Consider the following 16277-nt stretch of genomic DNA (forward strand, 5'->3'; position numbering starts at 1 on the left):
TAGTAATAATAATAGTAATAAAAGTAATAGTAGCAGTAAGATACTGTAATAAAATTAAGTAGTAATTTTAATAATAATATTAAGTATTATTAATAAAATCATAATAAAATTAAGAATAGTAGTAATAATAATAGTAATAAAAGTAATAGTAGCAGTAAGATACTGTAATAAAATTAAGTAGTAATTTTAATAATAATATTAAGTATTATTAATAAAATCATAATAAAATTAAGAATAGTAGTAATAATAATAGTAATAAAAGTAATAGTAGCAGTAAGATACTGTAATAAAATTAAGTAGTAATTTTAATAATAATATTAAGTATTATTAATAAAATCATAATAAAATTAAGAATAGTAGTAATAATAATAATAGTAATAAAAGTAATAGTAGTAGTAAGAATAATAGTATTAGTAAGAGTAATAAAAGTTAGAATAGTATTAGCAAGAATAATAGCATCAGTAAGAGTAATAGTAGTAATAAAATCAATAGTAGAAATAAAAGAATAGTAGTAGCAAGAATAATAGTAATAAAAGTAAGAATAGTAGTAGTAAGAATAATAACGAGTAAGAGTAATAAAAGTAATAGTAGTAATAGTAAGAATAAAAGAACTAAAAGTAAGAATAATAGTATTACTAATAATAATAGTAGTAATAAAATCAATAGTAGTAATAAAAGTAAGAATAGTAGTAGTAAGGATAATGGTAGCAATAAAAGTAATAATTATTAGTAATAAAAGCAATAGAAATAATGAAACAATAGTAGTAGTAAGAATAATAGCAGTAGCAGTAGTAGTAATAGTATCCATATTTAGTAGTAGTTGTGGTAATAGTAATAGTAGCAGCAGTAAAAATGGCAATAGTGGTAGCTACAGCAGCAATCACATTTATAGAGAGTTTTAAGGTCTGAAAAGCTCTTTATATTTATGGTCCCGTTTAATCCAATCAACAACCCTGCAAGGTAGGGGCTCCTATGTCCCCCATTTTACAGATTGAGGCAATAAAGGCTGAGAGAGGTTGATGAAGAGTGGAAGCCAGATCCATCCAGCTCCATCAGCCACCCAGTGTCAGAGCCCAGCTCCCAGGGAGGAGGCTCCGGATGCAGGTCTGACAGCCTGTGCCATAGACCTGGAGGTGCATGATCTCCTGACTCAGGAGAAGTGATTATGGGGAGATTCCAGCTCCCCTCGGCTCTCCCTGCCCGCCCTCCCCTTCACGCCCAGACCTCTCAGTGGCCTGGAGCAGAACAGTGAAGGTGGGACACTTCCCATCACCTCAAGGGCTTCCTAAGGGCTTGCTTTTGGGTGAGCTGTCCCATCCTTGCAAGAGAAGGCAAACAGGCATTAAAGAGAGTCCCCTTCCCCTTTCTACACCCTTACTCCTATCTCCTGTTGTTATAGAAGAATAGAAGAGCCTTCCTTCAAAACTATCTCTGGGTCAACTTACCTCAAATTTTATTATGAGGAAAGAAAAAAAACACATTTATTAATTAAGTGCCAGACCTTGAGATGAGCACTTTACAATTATTGTCTCATTTAATCCTTACAACCACTCTAGGAGATAGGTGTTATTATATTATTATCTCCATTTTACAGATGAGGAAACTGAGGCAAAACCAGTAGTAAGAGAATTAAGTGACTTGCCCAGGGTCATAGCAGGTCTAGCTCTCCATCATTCCACCCCCCCTTCTAGAGGCTTCAGAAGAAAGCACTTGCAAACTTTAGGTTCCAGTGGGAGCTGGGGCATTAGCGTTACTTCTCTCCTCTTTGGACAAGCTGATTCTGCAGACCAAGCCCACCAAATTGGCTGGACTATCTTTTCTCGGTGGCTACATTAAACATAAAGATTTAGTTGGAGCACAGCCTGATCTGACCGAGGCCGCCATCTTTGTGAGTGGCTCAACCACTGGGTGAGACTAATGAGGCCCAAGCTGTGGGTGTGCTTCTCTGAGGCCCAATTGGCTTGAGTAGGCCCCATGGACTGTATCTTGGAACCTGGAAGGCCACTGGGGGAATTTCAGGCCACTAGATACAGAAGCTCACCATGTGGGAGGAGGTAGAGAAAGGGGCCATCCCTCTTTGGTATGGTCACTGGGATAATGCCCAGAGAACATGTCCTTTTGGAGGGAACCCTTAAGGGTGACTCAAGAAGAAAAGAGAGAAGAGAGGAAAGAGTGATCAATAGGGTCAGCTGACAAAGAAGAAAAAAACAAATAGATCAGCTTGAAATTTATAAACAGAAAATATGATAAATTCCTCATTACTATAAATCAGACAGAATTATATTTCTGCACATGGGCATATACACATCTCCTTTTAAACTATATTTGTGACTTTTTAACACCTTTCAAACTTTCCTTAATGTTCATTTTAAAATAATTTTAAGACCTGAGTTTAAATCTGAGCTCCAACACTTACTCACTGTGTGACCCTTGACAAATCACTTAATATTATTTGTCCCAATTTCTTCATCTGCAAAATGGGGATAATAACAACACCGACTTTCCAGGATGGTTTTGAGAATGAGATAACTGTAAAGTGCTTAGCATACTAAAAGTAATGCCGTGAGGGAATGCTATCCAGACCCAGAGAAAGAACTGTGGGAGTAGAAGTGCAGAAGAAAAAATTATTTATCATATAATTCTATGGGTATAGGATTGGGGGATTTGGTTTTAAAAGAGTGCTCTGTGACAAAAATGAATAATATGGAAATAAGTTTTGAGTGATAATACATGTATAACCCAGTAGAAATGTTTGTCAGCTCTGGGAGGGGGGAGGAAACGGGGATGAAACAACAAGAATCATGTAAACCTGGAAAAATATTTTTAAAATAAAATAATATTTAAAAATGTTTTTAAAAACTCCAAAAATAAAATAAAATGTTTTAGCATAAAGCCTGACATAGTAAGCTCTATATTAAACTTTAGCTATTATTATTAATTGCAAAGTACTTAGCACATTGTTTGACACAAAGTAAGTTTTATTCAAATGTTAGCTATTCTGATTATTAATTGTAAAGAGTATAGTATAGTGTCTGGCATATAGTAAGCACTTTATAAATTTTAGCTATTTTTTATTGTTATCTTGCTCACTATTTAACAGGGGTTCTTAACTTGGGTCCACAGTTAGATTTTCAGGGGACCCATGAATTTCAATGAAAAAATATATCTTTATTTTTCATTAATCTCTAACTGAAATTTGTCATTTTCTACAACTATGAATGGTAACAAATATTATTCTGAGAAAGTCTGTAGACTTCACTAGACTATCCAAGGCATCCACAGCACAAAAAAAGCATAAGAACCCCAGATTTATAATAACCACACGATTGATATAGAATAGCAGCTAGGTGGCACAGTGGATAGAGAGCTGGACCTGGAGTTAGGAAAATATGAGTTCAAATCCAGCCTTAGACATTTACTACCTGTGTGACAGTGGGCAAGTCACTTAAACCCTATTCATCTCAATTCCTCATCTATAAAATAGAGATACCCTGGAGAAGGAAATGGCAAACCACTCCAGTATCCTTGCCAAGAAAACCCCATAAACAGTATGGTCCACAGAGTCATGAAGAATCTGACACAAATGAATGACTAAACAACCATAAAATTGATGTAGAGCTTTAAAGTTTGCAAAGTCTTTTATTAACCAAGGAGGTCAGCTTATTCTATTCATACCCTACAGCTGATGCTACTCTTCCCTCCCCCATTCAGTGGTTGTTTGGAACTCTGAAATCTTGATTTTGATTCCCTCTTTAAGACTTGCCTGAAGGTTCCACTGAGAGAAGCATCTATTTAGAAATAATCATCTGCTTCTGAAGAGCTGTCCCAGCTACTGAATAGCAGCTACTGTCCTTTGGAAGCTCAACCAAGTGTTATGTTCCTGGAATCTAGTTATAATAATAATAATAATTACATTTGATAAAGTGCCTTAAGATTTTCAAAGCCCTTAATGTAACATTTGCTACTCACTAAAACCCTAGAAGGTGGGTGCTATTACTTTTCCCACTTAACAGATGAAGAGACTGAGATAAATTAAATGACTTATCCAAGATCACCAAAACTCTAGAAGTCTCTGAGGCAGGAATTGAACTAAGATTTTCTAGACTTCAAGTCCATTACACTATTCTGCAAGCCACTCAGCTTCCCTAAGTCTACCACCCAGATCACTTTTTTTTTTAACCCTTTACTTTGGTGTATTGTCTCATAGGTGGAAGATTGGTAAGGGTGGGCAATGGGGGTCAAGTGACTTGCCCAGAGTCACACAGCTGGGAAGTGGCTGAGGCCGGGTTTGAACCTAGGACCTCCTGTCTCTAGGCCTGACTCTCACTCCACTGAGCTACCCAGCTGCCCCCACACCCAGATCACTTTTAAAGCAGTCCAGTAACATCAGTAACATAACTGTTATAACTGAAAGCAAGTCAGTCATTATATACCTCCATAAGAATTCTTGTCGTCCAAATTTAAGCAAGCTTGGGAAATGGCATAGTATAGTGTCCTTTTGTCTGTAAAATGAAGAGTCTGGAATATATGACCCTTAAAGCAGAACCATAACTAAGACTTTTTTGGGTCAGAAGCAAGTACCACTGTGCCTGGAGAAAAGTTATACATAGTACAATCTCAGCAGAGGAATAAAGGGGATAAGAAGTAGCTCGTTCTAGTCTGCTATCTGGCAGGTTCCTATTTAATGAATTATTCTTCATAACTGCTTATATATGGCTAAAGACTATGTTATCCACACATGAAATTCAGTGCCCTAGGGCTAAGTTTCAGCCACTAAACCCTAGTTATGGCTCAGCTCTATAATCCCCATTTCTGCTTCTGTCATGCCATGCTATCCACTTATGTTGTTTTCTGGTTATATCCTATGGAGTGGAAAAGAATAGTAAATGAGCCAGTAAAAATGTTTGCAGCAGCTAAAAAAATTAAATTCTATCCTACAAGACAAGTTTATGCTGTGGTGCAACTGTCACAGATGCCGGTATCATTTTGCATTGAATTCTAGAAAGGTATAAACCCTATCATGAATTCATTCTGAGGTATTAAATATGTCCAATTCAAAGACTTTGGAGAATGTCTTTATACCCACTCAGTAGTTTTGCAACAATACACAGATTCCAGTTTGAGCTGGTTCACCTGGCATTTTAAAGAAAATGTTCTCTTTTGGTTTTTTGTTCATTCGTTCAGAGCAGAAATACTATTATTAAGCTTATTATTATATAATTGTTACATTTTATATTATACATTTATAACATTTTGTTATATATATTACAAATTATTAAGACTAAGAAATCATGTTTAGGAAATAATGTAGAAATAGTGTCTATTAAGTAAGATTTCTTATTTCAATCACCACTGAAGGTCAGAAAATTGCTCTCAGGGTTAACAGCTTTGGGGACTATTCTATTCTCTAGCAGAAGCTTACCTGACTCTCTCTTCTTCTGCCCTCTTCAGATCAGCATCTCTTTGAAGGACCTTCATGATGGCCTCTTGCTCCTCCTCCGTAAGGAAGCTTAGGTCAATCATCTTGGAAAGATTGAAGTAAAAACTGGTAAAAAACCAAGTTCAAAATGTTTAAGGCACAAACAGCTTTAGGCTATATATCCAGAGTCATTAAAAGGTTAAAAAAAATTACTCCTTGATACTTGAGAAGGTTGCCTTTGGTGTAATCCTATTGTGGGCAGGTTGTTGATGGGATGCTGGATTCCTCCTGGTCCAGTCACATGATCTTGGGGTAGTTTTCTCTCTCACCATCTAGTCTAGTTGCAGACCAACAGTTTCAGCTGGTCAGTTGAATTCAAGGCGGTAACTGTCCAGCATCACCTGATGAGATTCAAGAAACAAACTTTAAATATGAAGGATCAGAGGCCATTTATTTATGCCTATCCCATGACAAGATTTACAACATGCCCCCAAGAGATCTTTGACAAATCCAGATGGTCTCTAAGCTCTGTGAAACCTTTGTCCTGCTTCCTAAGAGAATGAATGGCCGGCCAGTTGGTTATAGCTCCAACCCTCTAAAATGGGACGCACACACAAATGACAGTCCATGGTTAACAGCCAAAAAGGAAAAGAAAGTTGAGAAAAGAAATTTTTTTCTCTCTTTTGACAAACTTTTAACACTCTGGACAAAAATAAACATTTACATAGTACAGGTAAGTAAGGCCTGGGAAACATGATATTGGCAATGGAATAATGATAATTGGCAAGGAATAGAAATATGCCAAATGGAAGTCTATGCAGTGATTTGTTTGTTTTTTTTTCAGAGAATTAAAATGTTCTTCTGGAATTCATCCATACTACTTAAAGAGTAGAATTTCAATATTAGGTGAAAGAAGGTTCAACAAACACCAGGTATTTGCTATTCTGTTCCCCCATTATATCTTTCACCAGAGCTATGGCCTGAGGCAAGCTCCCAACCCTGCTTCCCCTCCTCTAGGAAGAATAATGAAAGGAAGGGGAAAATGAGATTTTCAAAAACATGGCTTGCATTTAAAAAAAATTTTTTTTAAGAGTGGGACAGCCACATGGTTCAGTGGATAGAGACATGCCTAGAGATGGGAGGTCCTGGGTTTAAATCCATAGGTTCGATATCGCTGACATAGCCCTTACCACCCTTCTACCTTGGAACCAATACACAGTATTGATTCTAAGACAGGAAAGGGTTTGTAAAAAACAAAAACAAACAAAAAAAAACTTGCAACATAAGGTGAGTAAGGGGCAAGATCATGGGTTTGAATGCCACTTCCTTGTAGCAATGTACAATACTTAAGAAAGGATGTATACACTTCCTGGAAAGGCTAAACAAATTACACAAGAATAATGTAATGAACTATTACTGTGCTATAAGAAATGACTATGGATACAAAGGAGAAAGATTTATACAAACATGAAAAGTGAAGGAGGGAGAGCCAAGAAAACTATATGTATATACACAGAGACATATTACATATAAATATTTAATGATTTTATATGACATAATATAATACATAATAAATAACATATGACTATATATGTTATATGTATGTATTATATGTATATATATGTAAATAGAACAACCACCATGAAATAATCAAAAGTTAAAGTTAAAAATTATAAAGAATAAGTCTGGCTCCAAAGAAGAAACAGGAGAAAATGTCCCTTTTCCCACTTCTTTCCTGAGGTAGGAATGTCCTACCAATATGGAACATTTCATAGACTATCAGATTTTTTCTATCTATTGATTAATGTCCTGATTTTTTTCCTCTTTTTAAAAAATCATCATTCTAAAGAATGGCTCTCTAAGAATGGGGAAGAGAAGGATAAAGAAGGAATTTAGGGAATGTGAAAACAAGATAGCAATAGTTGTTGTTTTTTATTTAGAAAATAAATCATTGAGCAAACAACACTGAAAGATATCTAATCACCAGTCACCCAAGCAATATCTTCAGGTACCCTGCTGGTAGCCTGCTGCTGTACAAAAGGAAAGACACTGTACCAGGATGAAACTCAGGAGAGCTGAGTTTGAGACCTTCCTCCTCCCTCCCTCTCCCATTGCTGTTTGACCTTGAACAATCTACTTAAATCTCAAAGCCACTCAAGTTTTCTCATTTGTAAAATGGGGATAATACTTGTTCTGAACCTCAGGATTGTTATGTGTAGGAAATATTTGTGTAAAGTCTAAAGATGATTAGATGGAACAACAGATAGAACTTGTGACCTGGAGTAAGAAGGCCAGAGTTCAGATCTCCCCTCAGACACTTACTAGTTATATTGATCCTAGGCAAGTCACAGCATCTAATCCCCAAGGTTGTTGTGAAGATCAAATTAGATTTTATTTGTAAATCATTTGACACAGTTTGAGACATACTACAGGAACTTAAATAATTGCTCTCACCCCTACCTAGTTCTCCCCCAATCCCCAAAGTGCTATATAAATATTATGACCGGATACTTTTTGGTAGAGGTGTTACAATAATATATAAGTCAGCCCTGCAGAATACTGTTACTGAGAGCCCTGTGTGTATAGTCTCATCTCCCTTACTCTTTGAGAAGCTCTGTGTTTTATATCCCCATTGTAACTCCAAGACTCCAAGATATTAGATAAATTCTTGATTGATCAGTGGCTCATGTGGAGGTAGTTTGTTTAGGGGCAAGTGGGAAGAAAGAAGACAGAAACAAGGACGAAGGAAAAAATTAAATTAACCATCATGGTTCTTGAGTAGGTAGGCTGCAGGGGGAAAAAACATGTTTCTATAGCTCAATAAAGCTGCAAACCAGCAGGCAATATATAAGGTTCACAGTAAACACCCAGGGTTCCTCTATATTTCTGAAATAGCACCCCCACACCCAATTTGCAGCAACCAAAATAGGGCTCCATATTCCTCCTTAACAACTATCCAAAATATTTTAGTTAATTTGTTAGTGAATGGAGGGGGAGATGTGGATAGATGGATGGATGGACAGACAGACAGATAGATGATAGATGGATAGATGGATGGAAAAATAGAACAAATATTAAACACTGTGGGCAAAGCATCAGATTAAGTACTAGGGGTGCAAATACAAGAAAGTCTCTAACCTCAAGGAACTTATATTCTAACAGGAAAAAACACAGAACCAAAATCTGAAAGGGGATTAGGAAAACCAAGTTTGGTAAGGTTGGAGAAGTTCGGAGAATAAATGAGCTGGGAATACAGTAAGCATGGCTAGGGACTCAAAGTGACAGTCTGGTAGGGACTCAACAATCAGGAGAGTGGACCTTTGGGTTGAGGCATCTCCAGGATGTAGGCAAACATTAGTCCTCTCTCCCCACCTCTCCTCCCTGCCAATTTATGAAAGGTGATCCCCTTTGTGTTTTTAGGGACAACTTTTGTTATTCATCACTGATAAATCTTATTTTCTTCAGTCAAGGATAGATACACTTTTTGAGTCCTCCCAGTCCTCACCTTTGCACAGAGATTTCTCTGGGTTCTCACACTTTAAGCCAGTGGAAAACGAGTTCCTCCTTGTCCAACTTGCTTGATCTCTCTAGGCCTTGGTTTCTTTACTTGTAAAAGGAGAGGGCAGAACTAGAATACTTCTAAGGTCTCTTTCAATTGCAAATCCTGAGACCTTGGGATCCTGCAAATGCTGGAAAAGCTTCAAGTCCTTGTCCAAGGAGAGGCCTAGGAAATTTGGAGAGATGGTGTCAACAAAAGGTTCGACACCAGGTGACAATTTTTTTTTGGCAAAGCTACTCATGAAACTAACTGGGGAAAGGAAACTTACCCAAACAGAATTAGATGCCAAAATTATTTGAAGGAGGTTCTTAATAATGAGATTAGCCCGAGAGCTTTTTGTTCACCTGATCATTTAAAGGTTAACTGAGAAGTCCTTGGCTGAAGAGGCCCAACACTAAAACCAGAATGACCAGGAAGTCAGTTCAGTAGGCTAAAGTGTAGCTAAGGTCATTCCTCTATGGATCAGTTGGTTTTGTGCATAGAAAAATTTTGCCCCACTGCTAAAGCCACATCCTTATATCTAGGCAATCCTCCTAAGCAGGGAACTCAACATCACTACTACAAATACAACTCAAAGTGTCTTTCCCACTGGCTATGGGTCAGAAACATTAGCTTTTTATTAAAAGGAAAACTAATAATTTAGTTCTCAAAGACACAAGGGAAGTGGCATTTTATCCATCCCACTTTTGTCCCCTCCCTCACTTGTTTCCTTAAAAATAAAATCAGCTCATTATTTAAAACCAAGAATAGTGTTTGGGAATCAAGAAGGTGTCCTCAGACAAACTTGCTAAACATTAAATATAAAATACTAGGCTAGAGATTAAATAAAATAAAAATGAAAAGCGAGTCCCTGCCCTCAAAGTATTTAAAGTCAAGTAGGAAGGATATATGTACACAAATAAGTATAATAGCTGTGTGACTCTTATGTGACTCTTAACCACAGTCTGTCTCAGTTTTCTCATCCATAAAATGGGGATAATAACACTTTCAGGATTATTGTGAGGATGAAATGAGATATTTCTAAGCACTTAGCAAACCTTAAAGCCCTACATAAGTAGTAGCTATAATTAAAAAATAAAATGTGTCAGGTACCAAGGAGGAATCCAAACCAAGTACTATATAAAAATGTGAAGGAGATACTTTTAGCTCAAGGAACCAGTGAAGGCTTCATAGAAGAGGGGCCCTTTGAACTGAGACTTGTATGGATTCTAAATGGCAGAGATAAGGAGAAAGTTTCTTGAAAAAGTCCACGAGAATACAAAAAATGGGGAAGGGCAGGATGAGAATCTTTTTTCTAGGTCTCTATGCTCCAGACTAGTCAGTTTGGTGAGAAAGGAAAGTGTGAATGAAGGGAAACAGTAAGGCTGGAAAAGTTGAATTGAGGTGGGGTGTAGAGAGCCCTAGATGCCAGACAAGACGTTGTATTTTCTCCTTGGGGTTATAAGGAAGCTTCTGAAGATTTGGGGGCAGGAAAGCTGGCTTGCTCAGCTTTGCACATGTATATTAGTAAGATGATTTTGACCGCTATGTGATGGATGGGTTGGAAAAGGGAGGTGGAGATTGAAGGCAAAATGCCACTTAACACACTATTTTTTCAATAGCAATCAAAAGCAATTTGGAAGAAGAATCAGAGGCCAGAAGTGACTAAAAAAATCACAGAATCAAATTGTTTAAATTATTAGAGGCCTCAAAAATCACATAATCCCTCTGTCTCTTTTATAGAGGGCAAATTGAGACAAGAAGATGTGTATGACAAAGTGACATTTGTTGAAACCCAAGCTAGAGTGCCTTGGATAACAGCTGGTAGCAAGGGGATAAATGGAGGCTCCCAAATGACCTTGACCTCCTCACCTCTGCCACAAAGAATCCTTAACTCTCTCCAAAACATCTCCTGCAGGATGCCTTTCCCAAATTTCTCTGTTATTAATGCTCTCCTCTCATTTCCACTACTTTGTATCTTCTCTGTGTATATGTATGTTTAAGTGCTTCAGTCCCTCCATAGAATATAGGCTTCTGGAGGGCATGGATTATTTTGTTTTTCTGTTTTCAGTGCCTACAATATAATGATATCCCATTGATTTGAGGCAACCAGCTGGCTCAGTGAATAGAGTGCTGGCCCTAGTTAGGAAGACCTGAATTCAAATGTGACCTCAGACACTTAAATGACCTTGAGCAAGTCATTTAACCTGTTTGCCTTGGAGGCAACTAGTTGGCTAAGTGGAGAGAGTACTTGTGGCCCCTCAGGAAGACTTGAGTTCGAAATCTGGCCTCAGACACTATCTGTGTAACTCTGGGCAAGTCTCAAACTCTTTATCAGCTGGCTCATAGGGTTATTTTAAGGCTCAGCTGAGATAACATAGATAAAACGCTTTGCAAACTGCAAAGTGCTATAGAAAAGCTGCCCATCATTAGAAGGAGACCACAGGCTTCATCAGACTAGCGAAAAAGGGTCCATTACACATATATGCACAAAGTTTAAGAACCCTTGCCTAAGTTTTGGTTTTTCTTTTTCTATTTCTTTCATGTCATCCTCCTATTACTAAGCCCACCTCTGGACATGCTCCAGTCTGTCAATGACTGTCCTAAAACAGTGTGCCCCCAGGACTGAATTCAATCCTCCAAAAGTGACATAATGGAGGCTAAGAAAAAATATAATATCACCTCTGGATCCCATTCTTTGGTTAATGCAACCAAAGATGACTCTGCATTCTGGAGGGTTTTCCCTCCCTCTAAATAAAATACAGGCTGATTAGATTAATAACGCAATTCTAATCAATGTGTAAAAACCTGTGAGAAACCAAGGTCACTCAAATACTGCAGAAAATGTTATGCCAAGAATTGAAGCTTCCCAAACCTCTCTAGATGAAGGAAGGAAAAATTGCTAACTCAGTGACTATCACATGAGAAGTTTCCCTGAAAAGAAACAAATTGTTCTTGACAGTCCCGTGACACCAAGAATGAATGAGTGGAAACTTTTTCGGGGGCAGGAGAAGAATTGTAATGGGAATAACAGTTAAGAAAATAGCTTTAGTCACTCAAGAAACAGAACCCTTGTATCCATAACATACAAAAATGATAAAGTACAGTCCAACATTTAGCATATGCTCAGGTCTCTATTCTTGGCCCATGAGATTTAGAACTTGATGAGAACTCGGAAACCACTTGAGTCAATCCCCTCATTTTATAGATAAGGAAACAACATTCAGAGTTGGAAGGTATCTCACTGGCCATTGGATCCAACCCACGCCGGAACAAAATCTCATCTGCAATATAGCCTTTGCTTGAAGACTTCCAAAGAGGGGGAGCCCACTACTGCCCAAGGCATTCTATTTTCGTAGGGGTCTGCTTGTTGGGAACATTGTCCTTATTATTGCCCAAGGCAGCCTATTCTATCTCTGGATAGTTCTGCTGGTTAGGAACATTTCCTTACATAAAACCCAGATTTGTTTCTTTGAAACTTGTACTCACTGCTCCTAATTTGATCTACAGAAGCCAAACAGAAAAAAAGTTACCATTTTCCAAAGGGATGACCCTTCAAAAACTTTAATTCCTTTTCTATTCCTCTTTGCCTGCTCTCTTATTTGTTAAATATCCCCACTCCCTTCAATCTATTCATACATGGTATGACTTGATGCCTTTTCTTATCTTGGTGGTGTCATTTGCTGAATGATCTCCAGCTTTTAGGAGTTCTTCTTAAAATGGATTGACTAAAAAAAATACAATAATAGAGATGGGGTCTGTGACCTCCTAATTCCTGGAAGCTATAGCTCTCTTAATACAGCTTAAAAATGAAAGATATAAAATAGCAGAGGCAAAATCCAAACCCAGGTCTTCTTATTCCAAGCCTTGTGCTCTTTCTCCTAACCAATATTGTCTTTCTCCAAAGCAGGGGTAGATAGACAAGCTGGAGGGCCAAATCTAGCCTGCCTTTATTGCCTGTGAGCCCAGAATTATTTTTTACTTTTTAAAGTACAATAAAACTTTATTTAGAAATATAAAAACCATTTTCAGCTTGAGGCTACACAAAACAGGCTGCATTGTCTCCTTTTATACCATATGGCTTCTCTTCTAGCTTGTAAACCATCCAGATTGCAATGGAAAATTTAACAACAAATGAAACTATAAGTCATCTGGAGATTCAACTCTTTGGATTTATTCTGGGCAAACCAGACCCAAGTGGACAAGGACTTTGATAAGACTGAATAACTTAATTCAACTAAATAAATACCAAGTACATAGTGGAAGAATATAAAGCTAAGAGGTCATAAGAAATACAAATTATTGGGGGTAGAGGAAGCCTTGGAAACTGGGATGGGGGTGTGGAACCAAGAAAGGCTTTATGTAGAAGGTGGTATTTGACTTGATCTTGAAGGAAATTAGGGATTCTAAAAGATAGAGGAGGGGAGGAAGTATCTTCTGGGTTGGCACAGAATCTGTAAAAGCATGGAAAAGGGAGATGTAGTATGGTCTATGATAAAGAGCAAGAAAGCCTGCTTGGCTGGACTGTAGAATTTGTGGAGGGGAATAATAAGTCTGGATAGATAGTTTGGAACCAGACTTGAATACAGGTTTTAAATGCCAAACAGAGGAAGAGATATTGGCCCCAGAGGCAACAAGGAGCTACTGAAGTTAGGAGAGTGGCCTAAGCTGGAGTTGCACTTTATAAACACTATTAACACAGAAGATGAATTGGAATGGAGAAAGGCTTAGGGCAGGAAAGTCAGACAAGACATGATGAGGGCTTGAACTAGGTTATGTAAAGAAAAAGAGGGGGACAAGTAAGAAAAATGTAGCAATGGAAATAAGATTTGGCAATTGATCACATATGTGATAAGTGAGAATTAGTTCAGGATGATACTAAGGGTTCAAATCTAGGTGGCACAGTGGACAAAAGACTGGGAGTGGAGGCAGGAAGAGTTTAAATTCAGCTCCAGACACTTACCAACAAGTCACTTAACCTCATTTACCTCAGTTTCCTCATTTGTAAAATGAGAATAAGGGTATCTAGCTACCAGAATTGTAAGCATAAACTGATAGAATAATTATAAATCACTTGGTATAGTCCTAGCACATAATAAGCACAATTTAAATGTTAGTTATTATTTGTATATCCTAATATATCTACAAGGATAGCTAAAGGGTACAATGGATAGAGTACTGGGTCTGGAGTCAGGAAACTCATCTTCCCAAGTTCAAATCTGGCCTCAGACATGTACTACCTGTATGACCCTGGGCAAGCCACTTAATCCTGTTTCCTCAGTTTCCTCATCTGTAAAATGAGCTGGAGAAGAGAATGGCAAAACACTCCAGTATCTTTGCCAAGAAAACCCCAAATGCGGATCATGAAGAATTGGACCCAACTGAAACAAGTGAAACAAGATGAAAGTTATAAGGAATAAAAGAGACAGCTAGATGGAATTGTGGCAAGCGAATGCTGGACTTGAGTAGGGAACATATGAATTCAAATTCCTCTGCAGATACTTATTAGAATCAGCTCTTATTAATCTTGCTTGACTTCAATTTTTTTCACCTGTAGAATGGAGATAATATCATATGTTAACACTTATATAATAATAACTCTGCCTTATAGGGTTGTTGTGAAGATCAGGGTAAGGTAACACAATTTGCAATGAATGCACGTTGCAAATTTTTTCCTTTTTTCACTTTGCAAATCACAAATGCAAGTTTTTTATTATTAAATGATGACAACATATAGAGGCATGTGTATATATGCATACATCCATAGGTATACATGTATACATATAGGTCCCTTACATTTTTAAGTCCTATGATCCTATAAGAATATAGACCCTATTAATGAAAATTCTGTGAGCCCTGCAGTTGGACTAAATGGTCTCTAAAGTTTCTTCCACCTTTGGACACTCCTAATATGATCCTATAAAAATGAAATCCACAGAAATGAAAAGACTGGGAAAAATTTATAGAAAATTTCTCAGCTAGAGTTCTCATATCTAAAAATATATAGAGAACTCTGTTAAATTTTTAAGAATATGAGCCATTCCCCGATTGATAAATGGTCAAAAGATAAAAAAAGACAGTATTTGGATAAAAAAAAATCAAAGCTATATATAATTATATCAAAATCATCTCCATTATTGTTGATTTAGAGAAATTCAAATCAGAATACTCTGAGATATCTCACACCCATCAGATTGTCTAAAATGATAAAAGGACAAAATGATAAATGTTGGAGGATATGTGGGAAAATGGAGAACTGTTGGTGGAGCTATGAACTGATCCAACCATTTTGGAGAGCAATCTGGAATTATGCTAAAAGCAATACCACTATTAGGTTCATTTCCCAAGGTGATCAGGGAAAAAAGAAAAGAACATACGTATTCTAAAATATTTATAGCAACTCTCTTTGTGGGGGCAAAGAACCAGAAATTGAAGGGATGGCCATCAATTGGGGAATGGCTAAACAAGTTGTGGAATATAACTGTGATGGAACACTTACTGCATCATAAGAAATGATGAGCAGGTTAATCTGGGAAAAACATGGAAAGACCTTTATGACATATAAAGAATGAAGTGAGCAGAACCAAAAGATTATTATATATGGCAACAGAAATATCATTTGAAGAATGACTTATATATGTCCCCCTTCAGAAAAAGGTCTGATAAACAGAAGCAAGACAAAGTTTTATCTAGATATAGATATGTATATACACCTTTTTGTTAAATGATGCCTTCCCTAATGCGAGGAAGATGAAAAGAGGGAGATACCTTGGAATTTTAAAATAACCAATTAATCAATTGATTAAAAAATAAAGAAATGAAGAGACTTGTCCAAAGGAACAGAGCAAGTACCTGGAACCTGGGATCCTAACTTTTCAATCTAAGATTCTTTGCATTCCACCAACCAGACCATCTCTCAAAAGCATCTATTGACATGATAAATGAGCTTATGATGTAAGTCATAATCCCTGACACTACCAGTTGGAATCCTCAATGGCTTTGGGGCCCTCTCTCCGCTAAGTCAGTCTGAAAACTGGGAGCTCGAATGAGTTATATTTGTGAAGGACAAATACCCTGAAATACTAACAGGCATTCAATGTTGATTCTAAGGATTTTCCACAGTTTTCAGATTCCTAGGAATGGGGATGGTGGGAAGAAGGAGGGAGAAAGAGCTAATCCATTAACTAGACTGTAATTAGAACCTAAAAATCATAAAGTTAACTCAACTGTAGAAATGACCTTCTCTTTTTAAAAACAACTGCTCATACACTCACACACAAAAAAACCTTATGGAGTCTGTCTGCATCACAATGTATAAAT

At 37.2% G+C, this 16277-nt stretch overlaps 1 protein-coding gene across 2 annotated transcripts in view; it reads right to left on the reverse strand.

The window, feature by feature from the left end:
* SYTL2 (synaptotagmin like 2) overlaps positions 1–5566 on the reverse strand; it is a 105719-nt gene extending 100153 nt beyond the window's left edge. For both annotated transcript variants that reach the window (XM_044668200.1, XM_044668199.1), the window contains exon 1: positions 5423–5566. In XM_044668200.1, the coding sequence (XP_044524135.1) occupies positions 5423–5523 (101 nt within the window). In that variant the 5' untranslated portion in view covers positions 5524–5566. The remainder of the gene's footprint in view (positions 1–5422) is intronic.
* Positions 5567–16277: the final 10711 nt, after the last annotated feature.

Source organism: Gracilinanus agilis, chromosome 3 (assembly GCF_016433145.1).
Source record: "Gracilinanus agilis isolate LMUSP501 chromosome 3, AgileGrace, whole genome shotgun sequence".
Taxonomy (NCBI): Eukaryota; Metazoa; Chordata; class Mammalia; order Didelphimorphia; family Didelphidae; genus Gracilinanus; species Gracilinanus agilis.